A 20616-nucleotide genomic window follows, 5' to 3' on the forward strand; every position below is an offset into this window, starting at 1 on the left:
CATGGCCTGGAGCCCCCTCACTGCTCATTTGGGTGTTTGTAACAACACTCCTGTGCCTCCTCCCTGCACCTCAAGAGCTGCAGCTCAGTCCAACCACATCCCAGGCTGCTTTGGGGATGCACAGCCAGTTCCTTGGAGGAAAACCAACACCAAGCAGGATACACCCGCTGTTGTGGGCAGGGATTTTGCTTGATCCAGTGCTCCTGGTGTGTTCACATCCTACATTTGTCCAGAGAAGCTGTGGCTGCCCCATCCCTGGAAGTGTCCAAGGCCAGGTTGGACTGGGCTTGGAGCAACCTGGGCTTGTGGAAGGTGTCCCTGCCCATGGCAGGGGGTGGCACTGGATGGGCTTTAAGGTCCCTCCCAACCCAACCCATTCCATAGTTCTGTGAGCACCTGGCCCTCACTGCTCGATCCCCACAGCCTTTCCTCCAAGAGCTGCCTCATTTCATCCCCATCTGGCTCACGCTGCTGTCACAGCGCGGGTGTAAAACCCTAAACCAGCTGTGGGGACTCAGCAGTTAATAAGAAAGATCAAAGGACGCCGTAGTGCGCACAGGGGGATGCACCAGGACAGGCACATCATCCTGAGCCACAGCCGGGTCTGCTTTGCTGCTGAGCAAAACATTTCCCGAAACTCCGGGCTGGGCCGCGTCCTCGGCCAGCGGCTCCCACTGCCCCAGCGGGCCCCACTTCCTCAAATGCCCCGAGCAGGGCGCGGGGAGCCCCGGGCAGCGTGTCCTGGGCAGGCCGGGCCAGGCCGGGCCCTCAGAGCCCCCAGGACAGGGGGCCGCGAGGGGAGCGCGCCGGGCATGGCCTGAGCGGCGTCGGGGCAGCTGGGGCAGAGCTGTGCGGGGAAGCGGGGCAGGAAGGTACTTTTATGGGGTTGTTCTCGGCCGCTTTCGGAGGGAGGAGGAAGTTCGTTGGCAAATCAACCCCTGCCGAGCTGTTGCTCTTCGTGGGGGGATCAACCCCCGGCGCAGGATCCCCACGGGACCACGGGAGCTGCGGCTCAGCCCATCTCCTAAGCAAGCCCACCTTGGAAAAAAAAGAGCCCTTCCTGGTCCAAAATGTCCCTCAAGCTGCCACGGAACTGGGATTTCAACCTGAAAATGGACCCTGCAAAAATAGGTACCGTCGGTGTTTCCTCGTGTGGGGGTCAGTGCGCGGGGATGGTCAGGGGCTGTGGGGTGTCTGTGGCCAAGCCCGGCTGCGATTTCAGCCGCGGCCTTGGAGGGGGGACCCGGCCCTCAGCTGCTGCCTTCGAGATGGTGGATGGTTCGCACAGGTGATTTGCAAATGATTTGCAAGAAGTGATTTGCAAAGTTGTCCCCGAGGGCCGTTGCGGGAGCAGGGCCGGGGCTGCGGCTCGGTGCGGGGGGGGGGGGGGGGGGGGGGGGGCCTGGGAACGTGGGCTGCTGCCCCTCCAAAATCCGGGCTCGGGGGGTTTAAAGCACAGGGGCTCGTTCTGCTGGCCAAGCCTTGCAGGGGGAGCAGAGCGGGCCGAGGGGCAGCGGGACAGCACCGGCTGCAGGAAACAATCTCGCCCTGGCTCAGGGATCTGCGCCCACTCCGGCATCACTGCTTCCCTCTCACGGGGGCCACGGACTCCCATGGCCACGGAACAGCCTCACCCTCTGACTCCCATGGCCACGGAACAGCCTCACCCTCTGACTCCCATGGCCACGGAACAGCCTCATGCTGGGATTTCCTGACCCACCTCCCGCCTCTACCCAGGCTTTGCAGGGCTCTCATCCACCATCTCCAGCATGGGAACCACTTGGGAACCCCTTTGGGAAGGAGTGTGGGATCCCTGTGTGGGCTCTGGGGCCAAAATATCACGGCAGGGCCTGGTCTGGGGTCAAGCAGCCAGAGTGGGGTTTCGGGGTGAGGATGGGTTGGTCAAGGAAGGGGTGCAGGAGCCCAGCCTTGTGCACACACTGAGGCCAAGGCCCTCTGTGCCAAACTGGCCTAGGCACACACTGGATTTCTCCCTGTGCAAAGGTTTGACCCAGCTGGTCTCTGCCAGGCTCTGCCTCCTCCCCACTGAGACAGATTCCAAGGCTGACCTGCCTGGATTTTCCTGCAAGGTTATTTCAATTTTTACGCACTTTTCTGGGAGTGGCCAAACCCTTCCCTTCACACAGAGCCCCAGATGAAGGGGCACAGCTCTGACTGGGCTGGAGACACCCAGTGATGGGCAGGATGAGACCTCAGGTGGCCCAGAAACTCAAGGAGGACAAAGAAATCCCCTCACAGTTATCACCAAAGCATCCTGGACTCCTGCATTGCCCATTCCCAGGATAATTCATACTTTTTTGCCCATAGGCTGTGGAGAAATGGGTAAAGTCAATCAGCAGCTCAGAAAAAAAGGCCAGGGGACCCCGAGCCTGCAAAGGAGTGAAGGGTGGAGATGGGACAGAAGCTTGAACTTGTGTTGGTACCAGGAATTTCTTTTTTTCCAAGAAAATCTGCTTGTGATGAAATTCCTGGTGCTTTTTGCAGCCTCTAGCTGCTGTGAGCTGCTGGATGAGGGTGTCTGTGTGTATCTCCAGGGGTGCTCCGACTTTACTTGTGGAAATGGAAAGTCATATTTGCAAACATTTGCAATAATTGCAAATGAGCTGTCACTGCTCTCACTGGCTCCTCCTGGCTTGAGGACACTGTCCCCTCCTCATCCCCAGCCCTGGCAGTGGCACAGGCAGCTTTTGGAAGCCCCAGGACAAGGCACCAGCTCCTTCCTCATGCTGAGGAAACTGCAAAGCTCTTTATGTCAATTGGGATTCCACTGTGACACCTCCTGTGGCCCTTTCACTGGTTTTTATTCCAAGTCCCCACTATCCCCCCTGCAGGGCAGGAGCGACAGGAGGGCAGGGAGGGCTCTTGCCCAGGACAGGGTTTGGAGCAGGAGCCAAATGTCCATGTGGGCACCAGGGTGGCACCTTCTGCCATTCCTCCTGCAAGTGCCCTCTGACAGGGCTCCTCCTTCTGGGGGGTGGGCAGCAGGACAAGGACACCCTGCTGTGGCCAGTCCCAGGGCTGGAGGGAGAGTGAGGATGTTTTGGAGGAAATATTCAACCTTAGAGGTGGTTGCCACAGGAAACGCTTTCGGGGCACCACGTTTGCTCTTGGTGGCTCCTTCCTGCCCCGTGACAGCACAGAGAAGAGCAGAGCTGAGGCTTGGCAGGGGGAGGAGAGCCTGGGAAAAAGCTTTGTGCCCACCCCACCTAAAATCTTGAGCTGGGCATCACACCTGAGCTGGTTATCAGAACTTAATTGGACATCACACCTGAGCTGGGCATCTCACCAGCCACAAAAGGCAGAGATGTATAAAAGTGGTGAGGAAGGAGCCCCAGCCTCGGTGGTTCTGGTTCTGTGAGTGCAGAGAAGTTTCCACTGGGCAGAAAAGCCTCATTTTGTGTAAAGCCAAGGCCCAGAGCAGGGCCCTCCCCACGCCCTCGCTCGAGCCCTGAGGTGGGGCTTGGCAGTGACACTGCTGGGGAGGAGGTAAAAATAGCAAAACTGCTCTTCTGGCCCTAAACGAGCCCAAAGTTCAGGCAGAGCTGCCTCGTGCAGAGGGAAAATACAGCCCCATGTTCACACGGGGGCACATGGATGGGCACAAACACACCTAAGCCAGGGATAAGGCCAGGCCTCCAGCTGTACCTTGATCCTGAAAGGGCTGAATCTAAGGAAAAGGGACCCCAGGGGACCCCTCTGAACCCACAGTCCTGATGGACCTGGGAAAGGCTTCAAGGAGGGAGAAAATAAACCTGGTTTCCAGCAAGGATGGACAATTTAAGCTCCAGGCTGAGAGCAGGAGGGACCCCCAGGCAGCAGCACCCACTGGGTGCTTCCTTTCCATCTGCAGACCCTGATGGGCTTAGAGGGAGGTTGATACCTCCCATAAAGGGTAGAAAACAATCGCATTTTTCATAAAAATCCCAAAATTTCTCCTTCCAAGCCTCGTGCTACTCGAGTATCAGCACTGCTGGGCTGAGCTCTTTGGGGAAGGCTGGACATGGAGGTGGATGGAGCAAATCCCTGATTCCCACCCGTGTGAGTGGGTGTGAGTTAAGGACCCTCTGAGTTGAACAGGTTCACTTTGGAATAAGCCCCCACAGGAGGCAAGCAGGGCCCTGAGGATCATTCCCCAAAAATCCTTCGTCCCCAGGAGTCGGCAGCAGCCACAGGACATGAAGGGATGTGATTTATGGAGGGGAGCAATGCTGCTCCTGAGCACTTTGCTGGGAATCACTAATATTTAGGAGATCTGAGTAATGCAGATGTTTTGGCAAGGAGCAGAGAAGGTGCCAGAGCTGGAGGAGCAATTTGGAAACCCCGCTAGGTTTTTCATCAGGGTAATCCCCAGTACCAGCATTTTTCCCGGGAGCTCACTGGCAGTTCCCTTTGGAAGGTCCCTGCTTCCAACCTCATCCTCTGCAGGACCACACTGAATGTGCAGCATCCTTGTGGCACTTTGAAGGCTGATTTTGGCATTCACAACCCTTTTTGGGATTTTTGGGGAAGTGATTTGCAATCCTGTGACAGGTTTGTAGTGGGGAGTGAGCTCAGGGTGCCCTACCCAGGGTGAAGGGAAAACACAGGGGGTTTCTTGCTCTGGGGGATTTTGGAAGGGAAAGTGGGGACACACTTGAACTGCAGCACCCCCTGAAGCACCTGCCCTGCTCGGCCCTGGGGGCCAAGTGTTCTCAGGCTGGTGCTCCCTGGGGCTGTCTGTGCCATGTGCCATCTGCTCAGGTGTCCCCAGTCCCCAACATCACAAGGCAATGACAGATATTTTGAATTTGCACTTTTTTCAGGTTCTCCTTTGCACTCAGGCCCAGGCCAGGATTACTGGTGCTCATATCTAACGGAGCTCTTGCAGTTCTCTGCTCCACTGGCCAACATGGGGAGAAGAGGGTGTCTGGGGGCAGAGATTCCTTCATCCCACAGTGTCACACCCCTTCCCTCACAGCTCTGGCTGTGCCCAAATCTCCTCTGCCAGGAACCACTGCGGGGCTCTGGGGCCCAAATCCTGCACAGTCCTCACCTGCAGGACCCAGCCAGGTGCCACCAGCCCCATTTTAGCAGGGGAGATGCAAAACCTCAGGAGATCACCATGGGCAGAGACCAGGGGAGCCCAATTCCCCTGGAGTCAGGAAATGGTTTTTGCCCTGCTGTAAATGCTGGCTCTGCCCAGCTGGGTTGGCACTGGGGGGCTGCAGTGCCTGGTCCAGAGGCAAAAATCCCTTCTGGAAATGATCCCTCCCAAGGCATTTGCTGTCACAGAGGCACTGAGAGATGGCACAGGGTCCCTGGCACCAGCGGGGCTCATCTGTGCAAACAGGAGACAGGAACACTGCTCTGCCCAGTGGTAAATCCACACTGGCACTTTTGCCCTCCTTGGAGACTTTCCAGTCCCACAGTGTTGAGATCTTCCCCCTTGGGAACATCAGGTTCTCCCAGAGCAAATTCCAGGCAGTTTTTCCCACCCAGGCTGGGTCACTCTGCTGGGGTGAGTAGGAAAAAACACACACTCCCATTTAAAAAAACAAACAAACCAACAAAAAACCCACCAAAAAAAAGCTAATGATTTTCTTCTCACTTGCAAGACAATTACTCCCACGCAGGAAAAAGGAAGCACAGCCTGACAGATAGTGCAGCCACTTCCTCTGAGCACTCAGCCACTTTGCTCCGTGGGGCCGAGAGCTGCTCTCCCTGCTGGCGGCTCGTCCCCGGTGTCCCCTGTGTCCCCCGTGTCCCCCCACCCCCCAGCACTCCCCAGCACGCCCCCCTGTCCCATCCCAGCCCTCTGTGTCCCTGGCAGCCCGATCCAGGAGTGTGATGAGCGGGGACCCCCGCCCGGGCTCCCCCAGCGCCCTGGAGCGGCCCCTGAAGCTGGGCTGGCTCAAGAAGCAGCGCTCCATCGTCAAGAACTGGCAGCAGAGGTACTTCGTGCTCAAGGGCCAGCAGCTCTACTACTACAAGGATGAGGATGATGCCAAACCACAGGTAGGACGAGGCCACTGGGCTTTGCTGGTTCTCAAACTCCCCCTGTGTTGGGAAATTCAGGCTGAGAGAATTGGGGTTGTTCAGTTTCAGGGTGACCTAACTGTGGCCTTCCAGTGCCTGAAGGGAGCCTGAAAGAAGGAGGGGGAAAGACTATTTACAAGGGTTTGAAGTGACAGGGCAAGGGGGAATGGCTTCAAACTGACAGAGACTAGATTTAGATTAGATCTTAGGAAAAAAGTCTTCCCTGGGAGGATGGGGAGGCCCTGGCACAGGTTGCCCAGAGAAGCTGTGGCTGCCCCATCCCTGGAAGTGTCCAAGGCCAGGTTGGACGGGGCTTGGAGCAACCTGGGCTGGTGGAAGGTGTCCCTGCCCATGGCAGGGGGTAGAATGAGATGAACTTTAAGGACCCTTCCAACCCAGACCATCCCATGATTCTATGATTCTATGATATGGTTTGGGATGGATCTAGAGTTGAGTGTTAAAGGAGTTTTCTACCTCTGGGCAGTAAGAGAGATGAAGGATCCTGACGAGGAACTTCAACTATTCTCTGAAATTCTTTGGATGCCTGCAAGCCCTGTCGAGGCCTGGATGCCCCTGTGCCCAAGAATTGGGGTGCTGGGAAAAAACAAACCAGTCAGCAACTGCAAAGCTGTTATCTTTTCCCAAGACAGGAGAAGGGAGCTGAGAAGACCTCACTTCCACACCATTTCCCTGGCAGCAGGTGCAGCACTGGGTGCACAAGGGGATGGGAGCTTTGGGAGAGGTTTTAGCCCTGCTCTTGATGGGAAAGGCACCTGACAGGATGCTTGCAGGGAAAAGCCACAGGACTTCCAGCATAGCCTGGGTGTGAGGATCGGCCCAGGCCAGAGCTCAGGGCAGGGCTGAGGGCTGGGCAGGGGCCAGCCCAGGGCAGCTGCTTCCATGGGACCTCCTGCCATGGGAGAGGCAGCTGGAAGGGAAGGAAATTTCTGTTTCTCTGGCCTGTGGGCTTGTATCCCAGCCCAGCTCCATCCTCAGTGGTGCAGGTGCTGCTCTGGCCCACCCTGCATGGCCAGAAACCTCCAGTGCCTTTTCCTCTGAGGGGCAAGGCTGCAAACCTGCTGAGCACTCGGATTCAGAGCAGTTCTGGTGCTTTTATGGGGTCCTCAGGAGAGCACAACAAGCACCTGCTCTGCTGCACACAACTGGAGTGTGATCATTCACTATGGCAGGATTTGAATGTCTGCACCAGTGCCCAAAGTCTGCAGCCCCCTCTGGTAAAACCATCCCACCCTTGGACCCCTGGGAGCACCATCCCACCCTCGGCCCCTCCGGGCTCTAACAACCCTCTATCCACCCCATATAAACCATTTCTCAGGGAATGCATCACAGTACTCCTGCCTGGAAGAAATCAAGTGGTTTCCCAAATTTATATGGATAATTTTTAGTTTTTCATTTGTTTTATACACATTGTAACTTGCTCTTTGAGCGTCCACCACCTTTTCCTCGTTTGGAGAAATTCCAGGGAAAAGCAGTTTTCTGGAGGAAGTGTCACCAGGAGCAAAAGATAGAAAACATTCCTAAGGGGAAGGTGATCAGTGGATCCTCGGGGTGGGAGCACAGGGGGGATCCAGGTCCCATTTCTGGCTTTGCCCCATTTGAGGGTGATGGGGAGGAGGAGCCCCCTCCCTTGTAAATGGGATGTGGGAACAGAAAGTGCTGGGAGAAGCTGATGGCTCTTCATGGCACTTTTGGCAGCTCTGGCTGTGACCCTGTGGCACCACCCTGAGGTAGTTTGAGCCCCTTTGATCCCATCGGTGATACTGATGGATCCATCAAAGATTCTGATGGATCCATCAAAGGTTCTGATGGATCCATCAAAGATTCTGATGGATGCAGCTGCAGTTCAGGCTCCTGGAGTCTGAAATCACTGAGAAACTTCATTTCTGGGGCACAGCCTCATTTCCTGCCCTGGGAGGCCTCCAGGGCTGACTCAGCCCAGCCCCTCCACCAGCCCCAACAGCCAGGGGAGAGAAGGTCCAACAGAATGGCTGATTTCCACTTTAATTTTTGATTTCCCATCCCTTTTCTTCTTTTCCTCTTCTCCTCTCCTGCCAGCTTTGGGTTGGTTTTTGGGTTTAAGTGATGCTGTGTTAAAGGAACAGTTTTCCTGCTCCATCACAGCAGAAAGAGGATCCTCTGTGGTTTTGCCAAGTCCCTTCTCCTTTGTTCTCTCTCCTTCCACTTCCAACAGGAGCTAAAAAATCATGAGAATGGAGAAAAAAAAAAAGAAATAGCAAAAGAAGCAGTTTTTTTCATTCTGAGAATCACTTCATTGGAAAAGCTGCATTTAAGAAGTGGCCCTTATTGTTTGAAAAGCTATTCTAGTGTCTATCTATCTATCTATCAAATATATGAAATACAGCTCCTGCAACCTGTTTGAAAGCAGGAATTCTGCCCTCTGTGCTGACACACGTTTGTGTGGCCTTGCAGAGGTGGCACACAGGTATTTTCAGCTGCTGCTCTGCTCTGTCCTAGGGCTGCCTGTCCCTCCAGGGAAGCACCATCAAGGAGGTGGCCAGCAACCCAGAGGAAGGAGGGAAATTCATCTTCGAAATCATCCCAGGTGAGGAAGCCTCACTCCTCTTTGTTGCACACTTTTGGGCTGGACTGTTCACCCAAAATCATTTGGGCAAGTCTTTTTCCCAGTCCTTTTGCTCCCACTTTTTTCCAAGGTCCCCACAGTGCTGTTTCGTGTGAAAATAAATATCTCACTTTCAATATTCAGGGCTGGAGCAGGGCCCTGTGTCAGTGCCCATGTCCCATGGTGAGAAGGAGCCTTGCCAAGCTGCAAAGTGCAGCAGTTTCTGTTCCCTTCTTGCAGACCTTCCTCAAGTGAAGTGTCAGAGCTCTGCTTCCTTCGCAGCCAGGGAGACGTTAACGGGGAAATCTGGAGCCAGAGGCATTTAGCAAAGAAAGCAGCAAGAGTGTGTCTCCTCTCCTCCAGTATCCTCCATAAATGATGCATAAATGTTATTTGTTGCAGGGGTGGCTGGAGACCAGCCCCGGGCGGGGCAGGACCCCTGTGTGCTCATGGCCAGCTCCCAGAGTGAGATGGAGGAGTGGGTCAAATCCATCCGGCGTGTGCTGGGCTCGGCCTCAGGAGGTAAAGGGGGGCAAGGCAGCTCTGGGAGGGGTGATCTCCTGCTATCCTGTGGTCTGAAGCACTTCTGGGTGAGGATTTCAAAGCTGGGTTCACAAATCTTTGGCACTGGAAAAGGGAGCTGTGTCACTTGTGGTGCCCTCGAAACCTGGAGCAGACCCTGGTGCTGGGGCTGCTGCAAACACAGGCAGTGCTGAGGAAAAGGCAGCTGAGCATGAATGAACATTTCTGGGCTGGTTTCATCTTCTTCTGCCGACTTCCTCATTGACTTACTGACCCCGAAAAAGTTGTTCTTGAAAACAATTCCCATTCGGGGATAAAAGCGTTGAAAAATCTTACCTTTCACCAGCCAATTTCCTCACTTTGCTTTGCTTTTCTTCCAGCTTTTCTTCCTCACCCCAACCTTTCTGCCCCCATTTTCTCTCCAGCCTGCCTTGGCCACACACTCAGGCACCCTTCAGCCCCAGGTCTTCTCTTCCAGTCCCGAGATCCTCTTCCAGACCCCCAGCCATGCAGTTATTCCATTATAAAATTGCAGTCAGGGAATTATAAAGCATGGATGGATCAGAAAGGATCACACTGTAAATTTGACACCACAGATGAAACCACAAAAGAAGCAGCAAAGGTCACTCCATCCACTTTTCCCATCAGGATGAACTATCCAACCTTTTCCTATGAGGATTTTCTGCCTCTAAACTGAACCAGGATGTGCCTCCCCCAGGGCAGCACCACCCAGTGAACTGAGGATTGCGAGCCAGAAATTTTCAGGGCATTGCCCCAACTGGCTCTGATACTTAATAACAACTCCACACCTGATCCCTACTTGAACTTAGGAGGCTGTTGGTTCCTTCCAGAGAGATGAAGTGGCAGAAAATGTAATTTATAATAGCACAGACACCCCTGAGGACAGCAGAGAAGTCAGGGACTGTGGAGCTGCATTTTATGTGAATACCTGGGTTAACAGACCCCAAAACTCACACTTTAGGTTTTTGGCTTCAGTGTGAGCTGAGGCAACACGAGGTTTTAGAGCAACCCACAGTGCAGTGGAGGTTTTGGCAGCCCTGTGACCCAACTCACTGTGAGCTTGTTGCTCACCAAGAAGCAGAGAAGCTGTAGAGAAGCTGCAGAAGAAACAGCAAACGCATCTCCAAAATCTTGGAGGGTTTTGCAGGGCTGGTTGTCACCCTCTAACATTGGGGTGGTGTCCCCAGATTAACAAATCTGCCAGCCTGCAGTCAAATAACCAAATCATTATCAGCTACCAAAGCAGAGAGGGAAAAAAAAAAAAAAGAAGATATTTGCTTTTCCTGTGCACAGTGTCAGGTTTATATTCTTTATTTAAAAGTGTAAGCGAGTGATAAGTGAAAAACCCCCATGACCAGGCAGGTGCTGACAGGCCTCGTGCTTCCAGATGAGGGTGTTTACCTGCATTTTCCTGGGCTAGAGGGTGCACAGGAATTATTTCAGCCTTCAGAGCACAAAGTGAACACATCAAGGCACTGCTGGGGCACAAATGTGATAGAGGACCAGAGGACCATGTGCTATTAATATCCCAGAGCCACTTGGAGTTGGGATCTGTCTGCTCATGGCCCAGGCTCCGAGGAGGAAGAGCTGGGTTGAAGGCTGCTGCCTTCCCACCACCCAATGCTCCCTTTGCTGGGAGTTCAGGAGGAAAAAGCCATTTCTCCAAAGGAAAGGTACCACCCTCTGTGGAACTCTGCTGTTCCTTTGCACAGGGGAGTTTCTGGAGGGGAAGAGGGGAGAAGAGCAACTAGATCAGTGAGAATTCCAGCTCCAAATCCCTTCAAGGATTTGTTCTTATTTCTGTGCTTTTTACACCTTACCTTCACTCCCTGTGCCTTGCTCTTGTCTCCTTCTGTATCAAGACCCTGCTTCTAGGCAGGCAAAACCCAAGGCTCACTGCCTGGCTTTAATCGTTTCAAGAACTGTGAATTATTCGGAGGAGGAACAAGGTTTTATTTCACTGTCGTTTCTTTGGGAAAAAAGTTCTGCTTTCTGTGGAACTTCATCTCAGCAAAGACTTTTCCAGAACCTTTCCTGGGTTTGAGTGTAGGTTTAAAAAGTTTGCAGGCACTTGGTGTGTCCTGTGCTGTCAGAGCAGCAGGTGCTGCTGGAGCACTTGCAGGGAGCCCCTTGGGTGGGTGCTGAGCCTTTAAGCTGAGCTTGGGGCTCCTCTGACGAGCCTTTGGCTGAGCTTTGGGCCCCTCTGACCGTGTGTCCTCTCACCAGCGGTGTTTGGGCAGCGCCTGGCAGAGACCATGGCCTATGAGCAGAAGTTTGGGCAGCCCCAGGTGCCCATCCTGGTGCAGAAATGTGCCGAGTTCATCCGGGAGCACGGGCTGAGCGAGGAGGGGATTTTCCGCCTGCCCGGCCAGGACAACCTGGTCAAACAGCTCCGGGACGCCTTCGACGCCGGGGAGAGGCCGTCCTTCGACAGGTAACGCTGCCTTCCCCCTCTCCTGCTCCCAAATCCCGGGGAAAAGCAGCCAGTCTGACCCCCCTGCATGCCTTGCAGGAAACCTGGACCCTCCAGAAGGGCTTGACCAGGAGACAGGATTCAGCAGAAACTACGAAGGGAGGCACAGGCAGAGTCAGGGGCTGCTGAGATGAGATTCATGGAAATAAAGGAAAGCATTTACAGAATCACAGGATGTGTTGAGCTGGAAGGGACCCACAAGGATCATGGAGTCCAATCCTTAGCCCTGCACAGGGCAGCAATTAGGATTTGCAGGCGCAGCCAAGGAAGGAGCAAAGGGAAGAGCCTGCACTGCCCATCAGCTGAGGGTTTAGAGAAAGCAGAGCAAGGGGAGGATCCGAAATGAGTTCAGAGAACACCGATGCACAGTAGAAGTTATTCCTCTCCCTGCCAGCCCACAGCCGTGATATTTTCCTCCTGCTGCCTTTCCCTACAACACCACACAGAGATGTGAGAGATTTTTGCTGTTGCAAGGCAGGTCAGGCCCCCCTGACCCTCTTCCTCTGCAGGGCCGAGAGGAAATGGAGAATCTGTGAGAGCTGCCTGTCCCTGCTCATGGGTCTTGGAGAGGCTTTGGAGAGAGTCATTTGCAACTGCTACCTCTGCTATGGCCTGTGCAAAGTGAGAGGAGGAGGGTAAAGCCCTGGTGCTTCCTTTCCCAAAGGGATCCCAAAGGGATGCAGCTGCCCCTCAGGTGCCTCCTTGTCTCCAAGGGAGTTTCCCACCTATTCCACCTGAACCCCTTGGGTTTGGCCTCAATTCCATAAGGAATTCCACCCCTCAGTTCCCACCCTGTCCTGTTCACCTGTGCTGGGGTTTCACCTGGCAGTCTGTGCTGGTGAAATCCATGATCATGGACCTGGAATAATGAAAAAGTGGGTCCTGCCTTTGCACGGCACCAAAAGCGAGGGTTTGGGCTCAATTCCTGCCTTGTCCTGCCCACCAGACCCGAGACAAGGAGTGCCCAGGCTACTGCTGTGTGTGAGGGTGACACAGCCATGGGGATGCCCCACCGGGGCAGAATTTGGGAGCTGCTCCTGTGGCAACACCTGAGCTCTGAGAGCTGCCAGCAAGACCTGGGATGTTCATGGGAGGGGAGCCCCAAACCCAGGAGCTTCCCTGGATTTTTGTGCAAAACACCTTGTTTAAGTGGTGTGCAGGGGCCTCCTCTGTCTGTTCACCTGTCCCTACCATAAAACTTTTCCTGCTTTAATCCAGTTTTGTTAGGAGAAATCCCAGCACCTTGACCTAATCCCCCTGCAAGTCAAAGCTGGGGAGGGAAAACATCCCACCAGTGGCTTTGCAGCTGAATGTTTCTCACTTCCTGGGCACTCAGCCTGTTCCTGTTGGAACCTGTGGGGGGCCATGGGAAGGTGAAGCCTTTTTCCAATTTTTGCAGAACTTTTGCAGCAGGGCCTGGCCAGGGAGCTCAGCCCTTTCCCAGCACCTTGTGATGTCCCCCCTGTCCCACAGGGCTGGGAATGACATCCCATGGTGGTCCCAGGAGTGCAATCCCCTGGCACCTCAACCAAAACATTTTCCTGGTGAGAAGGAAAGCAAATAACGGGGTTCAGAGTGACCTGAGTGCAGCAAGGTGTTGGCTCAACCTTCTGTGCCGCCTGTTTGGGTTTTCACGGGCACACTCACCCTGGACTGAGTGGGGAGTGTTAGAAAACTGTTGTTGCAGTCCAGGCACCCAGGATGACTAAATCGTGTGTATTAGTAGGCCCTACAAAAATATAGCTCTGAAAAAATCCCTTCATGTTCATGTGCATTTGTTAAACACCATTGTGTTTTAGACCCCAAACCAATCCTAAAAAATAACTGACCTGGGGGATTTTTGCTCGAAGTTTAGAACAGTTTAGCGACTTCAAGGTGGGTCAGATTAGAGGCTTCTGATCTTGACAGTGTCCTTTTGACATAATGTCAACTCCAGGGGCTGCAAAGCTGCAAACATCTGTCCCAGCAGAACAGCCCCAGTAACTGCTGCTGGTCTGAGACAGGATCTGAAGCCCCACAGTGGGGACTGTGGCCAAACACGGAGCACCAGGATGGGCACACAAACCCTCCAGAGCCCAGTGTGGGCTGGGATGGCTTTAATTGAAGGAGTGGGAAGGTGGGATAAGGGTTTTGCTTACTTTTTCTTGGTTTTTTTATCATTTGACTGCAGCAACCATAGCCAGTGTAGAACTGCAGATATTCAGCTCCCATTCATTAAATAACGTGGCTTCAGAGCTGTCCAGTGGGTGAAGAAAAGTGATTTTAGGTTTAGAGTGTGAAGGGGAGAGATGGAGACAACAGCATCTGACCAGGAGAGGGGCCTGTGTCGTGCCAGGGGCAGCTGCTGCTGCCTTGGCTCCTGCTTTGCCCAAAATCATGATGGAGCAGCCAAGGAAAGGGACTGTGTGCCAGGGCCCAGGGCAGGAAAGGGCAGCTGGGGAGAGCTGAGGCAGTGACTGTGCCTGCTCAGAATTCAGTCTTGGGAGAGAACAGGAGCCCTTTTACTGAATTTCTGGCTATCCCAGCTCAGACACTGGGACCTATCAGACCCATGGCAGCGAAAACCTCCACCAAGCCTTTACTCTCCTGCCAGCTGGGGCCATTCCCTGGCTTGGGGTGCCCTCCCCATTTACATCTCCCTGTGTCCACATCTGTGCACGGAGCTCAAGCGGAGCCACAGGCAGGGTTTGCTCCCCTGCTGGGACCTTCTGGGGCTGAGTGTCACCTGAGGGACCCTTTGCACCTTGCAGGGACACGGATGTTCACACTGTGGCCTCCCTGTTGAAGCTGTACCTGCGGGAGCTGCCGGAGCCCGTCGTGCCCTGGGCGCAGTACGAGGATTTCCTGCTCTGTGGGCAGGCACTGGATGCTGATGAGACAAAGGTAGAGATGTTTCTGTTTTGCTCCTTCTGGCCTTAAAACCAGCTGTGTTTCATACCCAGGGCTTTGTGCTCCCTACGGAACTTCTCCGTGTCCATGCTTGGTCTGATGGAGAAATGTGACTTCCAAGGAGAGCAAATGACAAGAGAACCATGATATCACAGAGTTGTTAAGATTGGAAAAGACTTGTAATATCATCAAGTCCAACCATCAACCAGCACCACCACGTTCACCACTAAACCACCTCCTCACGTGCCACATCCACGTGTTTTTTGAACATTCCCAGGGATGGGGACTGGGAATCACCAGGAGGCAGGAGCATACAAGGGTGGATGAAGTGACCAAGAGCTGTTCTTGAGTCCATATATCTGTGAATCTTTCTAGAGCTGTTTCTTTACTTGCCTTTAGGGCCATCAGGAGCTCCTGAAGCAACTGTCCCTCCTTCCCCGAGACAACTACAACCTCCTCAGCTACATCTGCAGGTCAGTGCTGTGCACAGGGTATGGACAGCTCAGATTTGGGCTTGGGGAGCAGAATTGTCCCAAAGCTGCCTCCTTCAGGCAGAGTCTTCTAAAGCCATGGTTTGGTTCCCATTGAGTCACCAGATCCTGACTTCTGCAGAGGGAGAATTTCAGGCACAGGGATAAACACCTCGACAGTGTTTGAGCATAAATCACTACCCTAAAACTCACTTAAAAATCCCTGAGAATTAAAATCAGGTGCAGTTTTCCTGGACAAAACCTGGTGCACCAAAACCTCTGGGTTTCACCCACCCTGGGTGGGTTTATTCTGAGGTTTATTGGGGGTTTCCCTTCCTTTTTGGTTTGTTTTGGAGGTGAGCAGCTCATCACATGGTGAGTTTTATTCTGATACCGGTAAGACCCAGCTCCAGTTTGCTGTTCTAAGGTGAACTGTTTCTGTCCTTGTGACTGAGAGGAAGAGCTGAAGGATCAGATAAAATCAGGATTTATACCAATGGGTGTGTAAGGCTTTTTGCAACCTTCCTCCTCTGATGGGAAATATTTACCCCTGAATTCTGGCAGGTTTCTACACGAAATACAGTTGAACTCCAATGTCAACAAGATGAGTGTGGATAACCTGGCAACAGTGATCGGAGTGAACCTCATCAGACCCAAGATAGAGGATCCTGCAACTATTATGAGAGGTAAAAGGGACTCCTGGGATAATTGGCGTAGGAGCACCTGGCATGCTGGAATACTCAGGTGCATCCACAATCTTGAAACTGCAATTTTTCTATGGATGGACCAATGGATATCAGCCAGAAACGGGCCTGGGCACAGAAAGAACAGCAGAGCAGAGTGAAGCCATGTGTAAGTGGCTGTAAAGGTGTTGATGGTGACAAAAACCTGTTTGGAGTTGCACTGTTTGTTCTCTCCAGAGAGCTCAAACAATTCAGGAATTTGGTGAGGTCATTTCTGTTGCTTAGAGCAGGAAGGTGTCAAATTCTTCTAAGAGAAACAAAGGAAACGCAGAGAAATTAGTGTTTAGCTGAGCCAAGCTTTAACCCCGTGGGCAGGGACAGATGTAACAGAGCTGATAAAAGAAGTTATAAGGCCAAAGGCTACTTTATTCTGCAGACTTCATATGCAAATTATCCAGATATTCATACACCCCAAACCTGGGCTTGGCTGTTGAGCCAGAGGGGAACACATTGTGGCCTGGTGCAGCTGAGCAGACTCACAGCTTGGTTGCTCCATATCCTACTCCTGCTATTAATATATATATAAAAATAATGTCTAAATAGTAATATTAATAATTACACAATAATATATTATAAAGATGGTATATTTATAATTATACCAATAAATATATTAATAGGTTGATATAGAATAAAAGGCAATATAAAAATCCCTCCCTTTATTTGTCTTTATGATCCTGCTCCTTGTCTTCACCTGCAGCTCCATTTTAGACACCGAAAGGCCAACCAGAACATCCCAGTGGGGGTGAAGGAATCCCTTTGTGTTGGGTTTGTCCCTGACAATCTCTCATCCCTCCAGGCACTCCCCGGGTGCAGAAGGTGATGACTGTGATGATCAGTGACCACGAAAACCTCTTCCCCCTGTCCAAGGATGTGCCACTCTCCCCACCTGCCCCCCAAAATGACAAGAAAGCCCCTGTCCCTCGCAGCTCCGTGGGCTGGGGGGCTGCAGAGGACCCTGCCGTGCCCAGGGCCGTGATCCAGAGGCGAATGGTAAGGACAGATCCCCAGGGAAACAATCACACCCACGTTTATTAAACGTGTGATTAGTTATGATGGGCTCTGACAGGTCAGTGAGCCACTAAAAGCACTTGCTGTTAAAAGGGGGAAGAGCTGTATCTGTCAGCTCTGGAATATTTACATCAGGAAAATGATGTAGGTAAACTTTCCACTTTCCTGTGGAAAATCTACTATTCTGAGAAAAATGAAAATTCCCAATGCTTTTCATCTAAACAGCTGAACAGACAAAACCTTTTCAGTTCAGGCTGGTGAAGGCAAAACACTGAGGCTTAAAGGCTTTTCTCAGAAGAAATCTCTGCAAAAAGTTCTTTTTAATGGGAAACAGGGTCCAGCCTAAAATAATTTTAATGGAAAACTGTGGCTGTGTTCAAATGTGCCTTTTGGAAACCTTGCAGTGCCAGCAGTGGCTGCAGCCTGTCTGCTGCCAGGGCAGGGCCAGCCTCTCCTAATGCCATGCTCTGCTTTCCAGAGGGATGACCCGAATTCCAGCGACGCCCCTGGACCAGCTGCGAGCTCGAGTGCCCCGAGGGAAGATAAGGAGCCCAAAGATACCCTGGGAATGTGGAAAATGCAGCCAAGGAAGAGAACTCAGACTTTACCTAACAGGAAGTCCTTCCTGGCAGCGGCTGCCCCGGGGGACAAAGGCAGCCCGGAGAAAAGGGATGTCTTTGCCAGTGACTTTTGGAAGAGCTCCCCCGGGAGCAGCTCCCGCTCCGTGGTCCCCGATGGACACAAGAGAACGTTGTCTCATGATCTTTTTAAGCTGCTCGACCTCCACCGGGCTGCGACCTGCGACAACATTCCCCCCTCCCCGCCGGAGAGCGGGGACGGCAGCGGCTCCAGCCCCAGCCCCTCCGGCAGCATCTCCGACAGGGAATTCCTGCCCTGCCCCAGCCCCAGCCACGAGCCACAGGAACCAGCCAGTCCCGCCGCTGAGGGGCCCAAGCCTGATCAGGAGAGCAGGGAGTTCCTGCAACACACGGTCCTTAGGCTGGAAAAAGAGATGGAAGCACAGAAAAATGACTACGAGGAACAAATCAAGAGGTAACTCCCTGCAGGGAGCTGCTTTCTGGGGAGCAGGAAATCTGCAGCTCAGGTGGTGACAGCAAATATTGCCCAGATTTATGTACCAATAATATTATGCAGTATGCAAGAGTAATGATTAATGGTAAAGTACAGTATTTAGTAGGCTCTGTAAAAATCATTGTACTGCGTGTACTGTACTGTCATGACATTGTTGCTAATGTTAAATTACCACAATATTAATACTTTATATTTCTTATCACATGGCACTGCAATGCTCCTGCCATAATCAAACTGCCATAATTCCTGTTATTACCTTAATCTTTACCATCGTGCTCTCCAGAGTTCAGTAGTAGCATTATGACACTGTTAGTTGCAAACATCATATAATGATTATATTATCACAGGATCAATACACATATTGACTTATTGCATCATTTGAGGGAATCAGGGCAGGACCTTTGGCTTGTTTTATTCCTTAATGACACAGAGGTCGGACTCCTTAAGAGCCAAATGATGGTTTTCCAGCACTTTTCTGATCCAGTCCTTTTCATGCTCCATTTTTCTTTGCAGTCTCCAGAAGGAAAACTACGAAGTCTGGGCCAAGGTGGTGAGGCTGAACCAGGACATTGAGAAGGAGAAGAAGAAGTCTGAGGAACTGGAGCTGAAGTTGATGAACGTGGAGCGCTCGCGGGAGGAAGTGGAGAAGAAAAACAAGAAGCTTGAGGAGGAGATAAAAAAATTAAGTAAACCCACAGGCAAAACTGATGCCAAAACCAACTAGGAGGAGACACCCAGCTTTGCACAGGCACAAAATGCAGCTGCACAAATCCACAGGAATTTCCAAGCAGGTTCAGAGCCAGGGACTTGTATCGTCCAGTGTCCTGCTACTGACCACGGGCCCATTTGGAGGGAGGAGTCCAGAGTTTAGAGGCTGGTTAATGTTCTGAAAATGGAACTTTCAAAAATATCCTTTAGCTTTTTTTGGTGTGTTTATCTCAACTCCTCTTTCAGCTGCTCAAGTTACCTGGAGAACAGGCCAATACTTCCTGCTGCTCAGTCAGAATCTTGCACGTTGGAGTTTGGGTGAGGGACACGTTTTGCCTTTACAGAAAGAAATCCCTCCTCCAGCCCCCTGGTGCCTTGCTGGGGATGCCCACCGTGCAAAACGTCCATGAATCCTGGATCCAGGAAAACAGAGGAGCCCCAGGGTCCAGGATGGCACAGCTCATTGCCTGGTGGGCTGCAAATGCTTCAGCACCTCAGCTGAGGTGTTCATGTTGATCCCACAGCTGGTTATTGCTCTTATAGAGCAGGACAAGCCCAAAGAGCTCCTCAGGTCAATCAGAGATCTCCTGCGGAATCACCTGCTGTGATCATCAACACCAAGGCTCCAGCTGGAAAATCCCAATATCACAGAAACCTCTTCAGTTCAGAGGCTGTTCAGATATTTGAAGTTGCTGTTCCCACATGCACAGAAATCCAGCAGAGCTGACAAAGCTTTGGAGAGCACTTTCACACACCCCTGCTCGGAGATCTTTGTGTAGAGGGAGTCCGTCAGCAACTTTCCCAGCACAGAAAATGGGGCTGCTGCAATTTCCCTGATGGGCAGTTTTCAAAGAATGACAGATCTGGATTTATTTACTGCCCCTGCTTTGGTTTCTCATTGTTTCTATAGCACAGAACAGGATTTCCTCAGCCAGCTGGTGAAAACCTGGGTTTGCACCCCAGCCATGATGTTGAGGCTCTCCCCAGCACCTACTGCCACCACCATAAAGACAAACTGGACCCAAAAACCCCATTGTGACTATTTATGACCTTGTCTGCTTCTTCCCACCCCTGCCAGCAAGTCGTGGTTCCAGCAGTACCACAGTGTTGCCAAAGCTTTTTGGGGGAGGAAAGAAAAATAGCAGGACTGAAGAAAACCTTTCACTCCTCATTTATGTTGAGAAGGGGGAAGAGCAACACCCAGGCTCAGCTCAGCACAGAGCCTTCATGGGGATGGAAAAGAGAAAACCATGGAGACTTGCAGGAGTTTGCAAGCAGGACCAACCACATGTGTCTGTGCCAGGCACAGGGAGGTGAATCCCAAAACACTGGGTTCATGCTACTGAGGCCTTGGCTTTGATTAGGCAAAATTATGTTCAAGACAGGCTGCAGAGCTGTCTGACAGAGCCTGGGGATGAAAAAAGAACTGTTGAGAGGAAGGGACACAGAGGAAACTGTGTGAAACAAAGGGAGATGGGAGTGGGAAAACATTGTGGGAGAATAAAAGTCAATATTGGGTATAAAGCACTTGCTTTTCTCAGCCTTGCTGGGGGTGGGGTGGGGGGGTCTTGTTTAGCCCTAAAACTGAGTCCAGACTCAGTCTCAGATTCAGTTTGGTGCATTGAACCCACCTTTGCTCAGCTGTGGGTATAAAGTACTGGTGAGGGAGAGGTTTGTAAAGTCGAGCTGCATTTAAAAACCCAACCCATAAATAACTCATTGGACCTATAGATGCTGACTCTGGGTGTCCTTCCTTTCCATGGGATCCCCAAAGACTACACAGCTCCTCACTGCCCTGCCCACAAACCTTCACACCATGGAACTGAACCTTCTGGAGGCCTTTGTGGGCAAAATGTGCAAAATCCCAGTGCCTTCCCAAGGATCCACAACCAAGGTCCTCTGCTCTTCCAGGGATCAAATCTGAGTTCCAAAGGTTTCAAACTTGAGTATAAGGTTTCAAATCTGATTAAAATTTTTCAAATCTCAGTCCTAGTGATGTGAAATCTCAGTGAGGATCTCAGTAGCCCCCAGCATTGGACCAGCAGGCCTGGG

General features: G+C 52.2%; 1 protein-coding gene across 1 annotated transcript; it reads left to right on the forward strand.

The window, feature by feature from the left end:
* Positions 1–805: 805 nt before the first annotated feature.
* ARHGAP25 (Rho GTPase activating protein 25) lies at positions 806–20088 on the forward strand. Its single transcript, XM_027669084.1, has 11 exons — positions 806–1131; positions 5831–6015; positions 8533–8620; positions 9041–9160; positions 11408–11615; positions 14405–14537; positions 14943–15016; positions 15578–15699; positions 16553–16746; positions 17243–17817; positions 18370–20088. The coding sequence occupies exons 1-11, from the start codon at positions 1071–1073 to the stop codon at positions 18578–18580; spliced, it is 1971 nt and encodes a 656-aa protein (XP_027524885.1). The 5' UTR covers positions 806–1070; the 3' UTR covers positions 18581–20088.
* The last annotated feature ends 528 nt before the right edge of the window (positions 20089–20616 follow it).

The sequence above is a fragment of the Corapipo altera genome, unplaced genomic scaffold (genome assembly GCF_003945725.1).
Source record: "Corapipo altera isolate COAL_440 unplaced genomic scaffold, ASM394572v1 61022, whole genome shotgun sequence".
NCBI lineage: Eukaryota > Metazoa > Chordata > Aves > Passeriformes > Pipridae > Corapipo > Corapipo altera.

What these genes read in the sequence shown, in the direction of transcription:
- ARHGAP25 (XM_027669084.1), top strand. Translation starts at nt 1,071, where the DNA reads ATGTCCCTCAAGCTGCCACGGAACTGGGATTTCAACCTGAAAATGGAC. An exon ending in TGGATGCTGATGAGACAAAG is followed by an intron (nt 14,538 to 14,942) that starts GTAGAGATGTTT and finishes ACTTGCCTTTAG; the next exon opens with GGCCATCAGGAGCTCCTGAA. An exon ending in TCCTGCAACTATTATGAGAG is followed by an intron (nt 15,700 to 16,552) that starts GTAAAAGGGACT and finishes TCATCCCTCCAG; the next exon opens with GCACTCCCCGGGTGCAGAAG.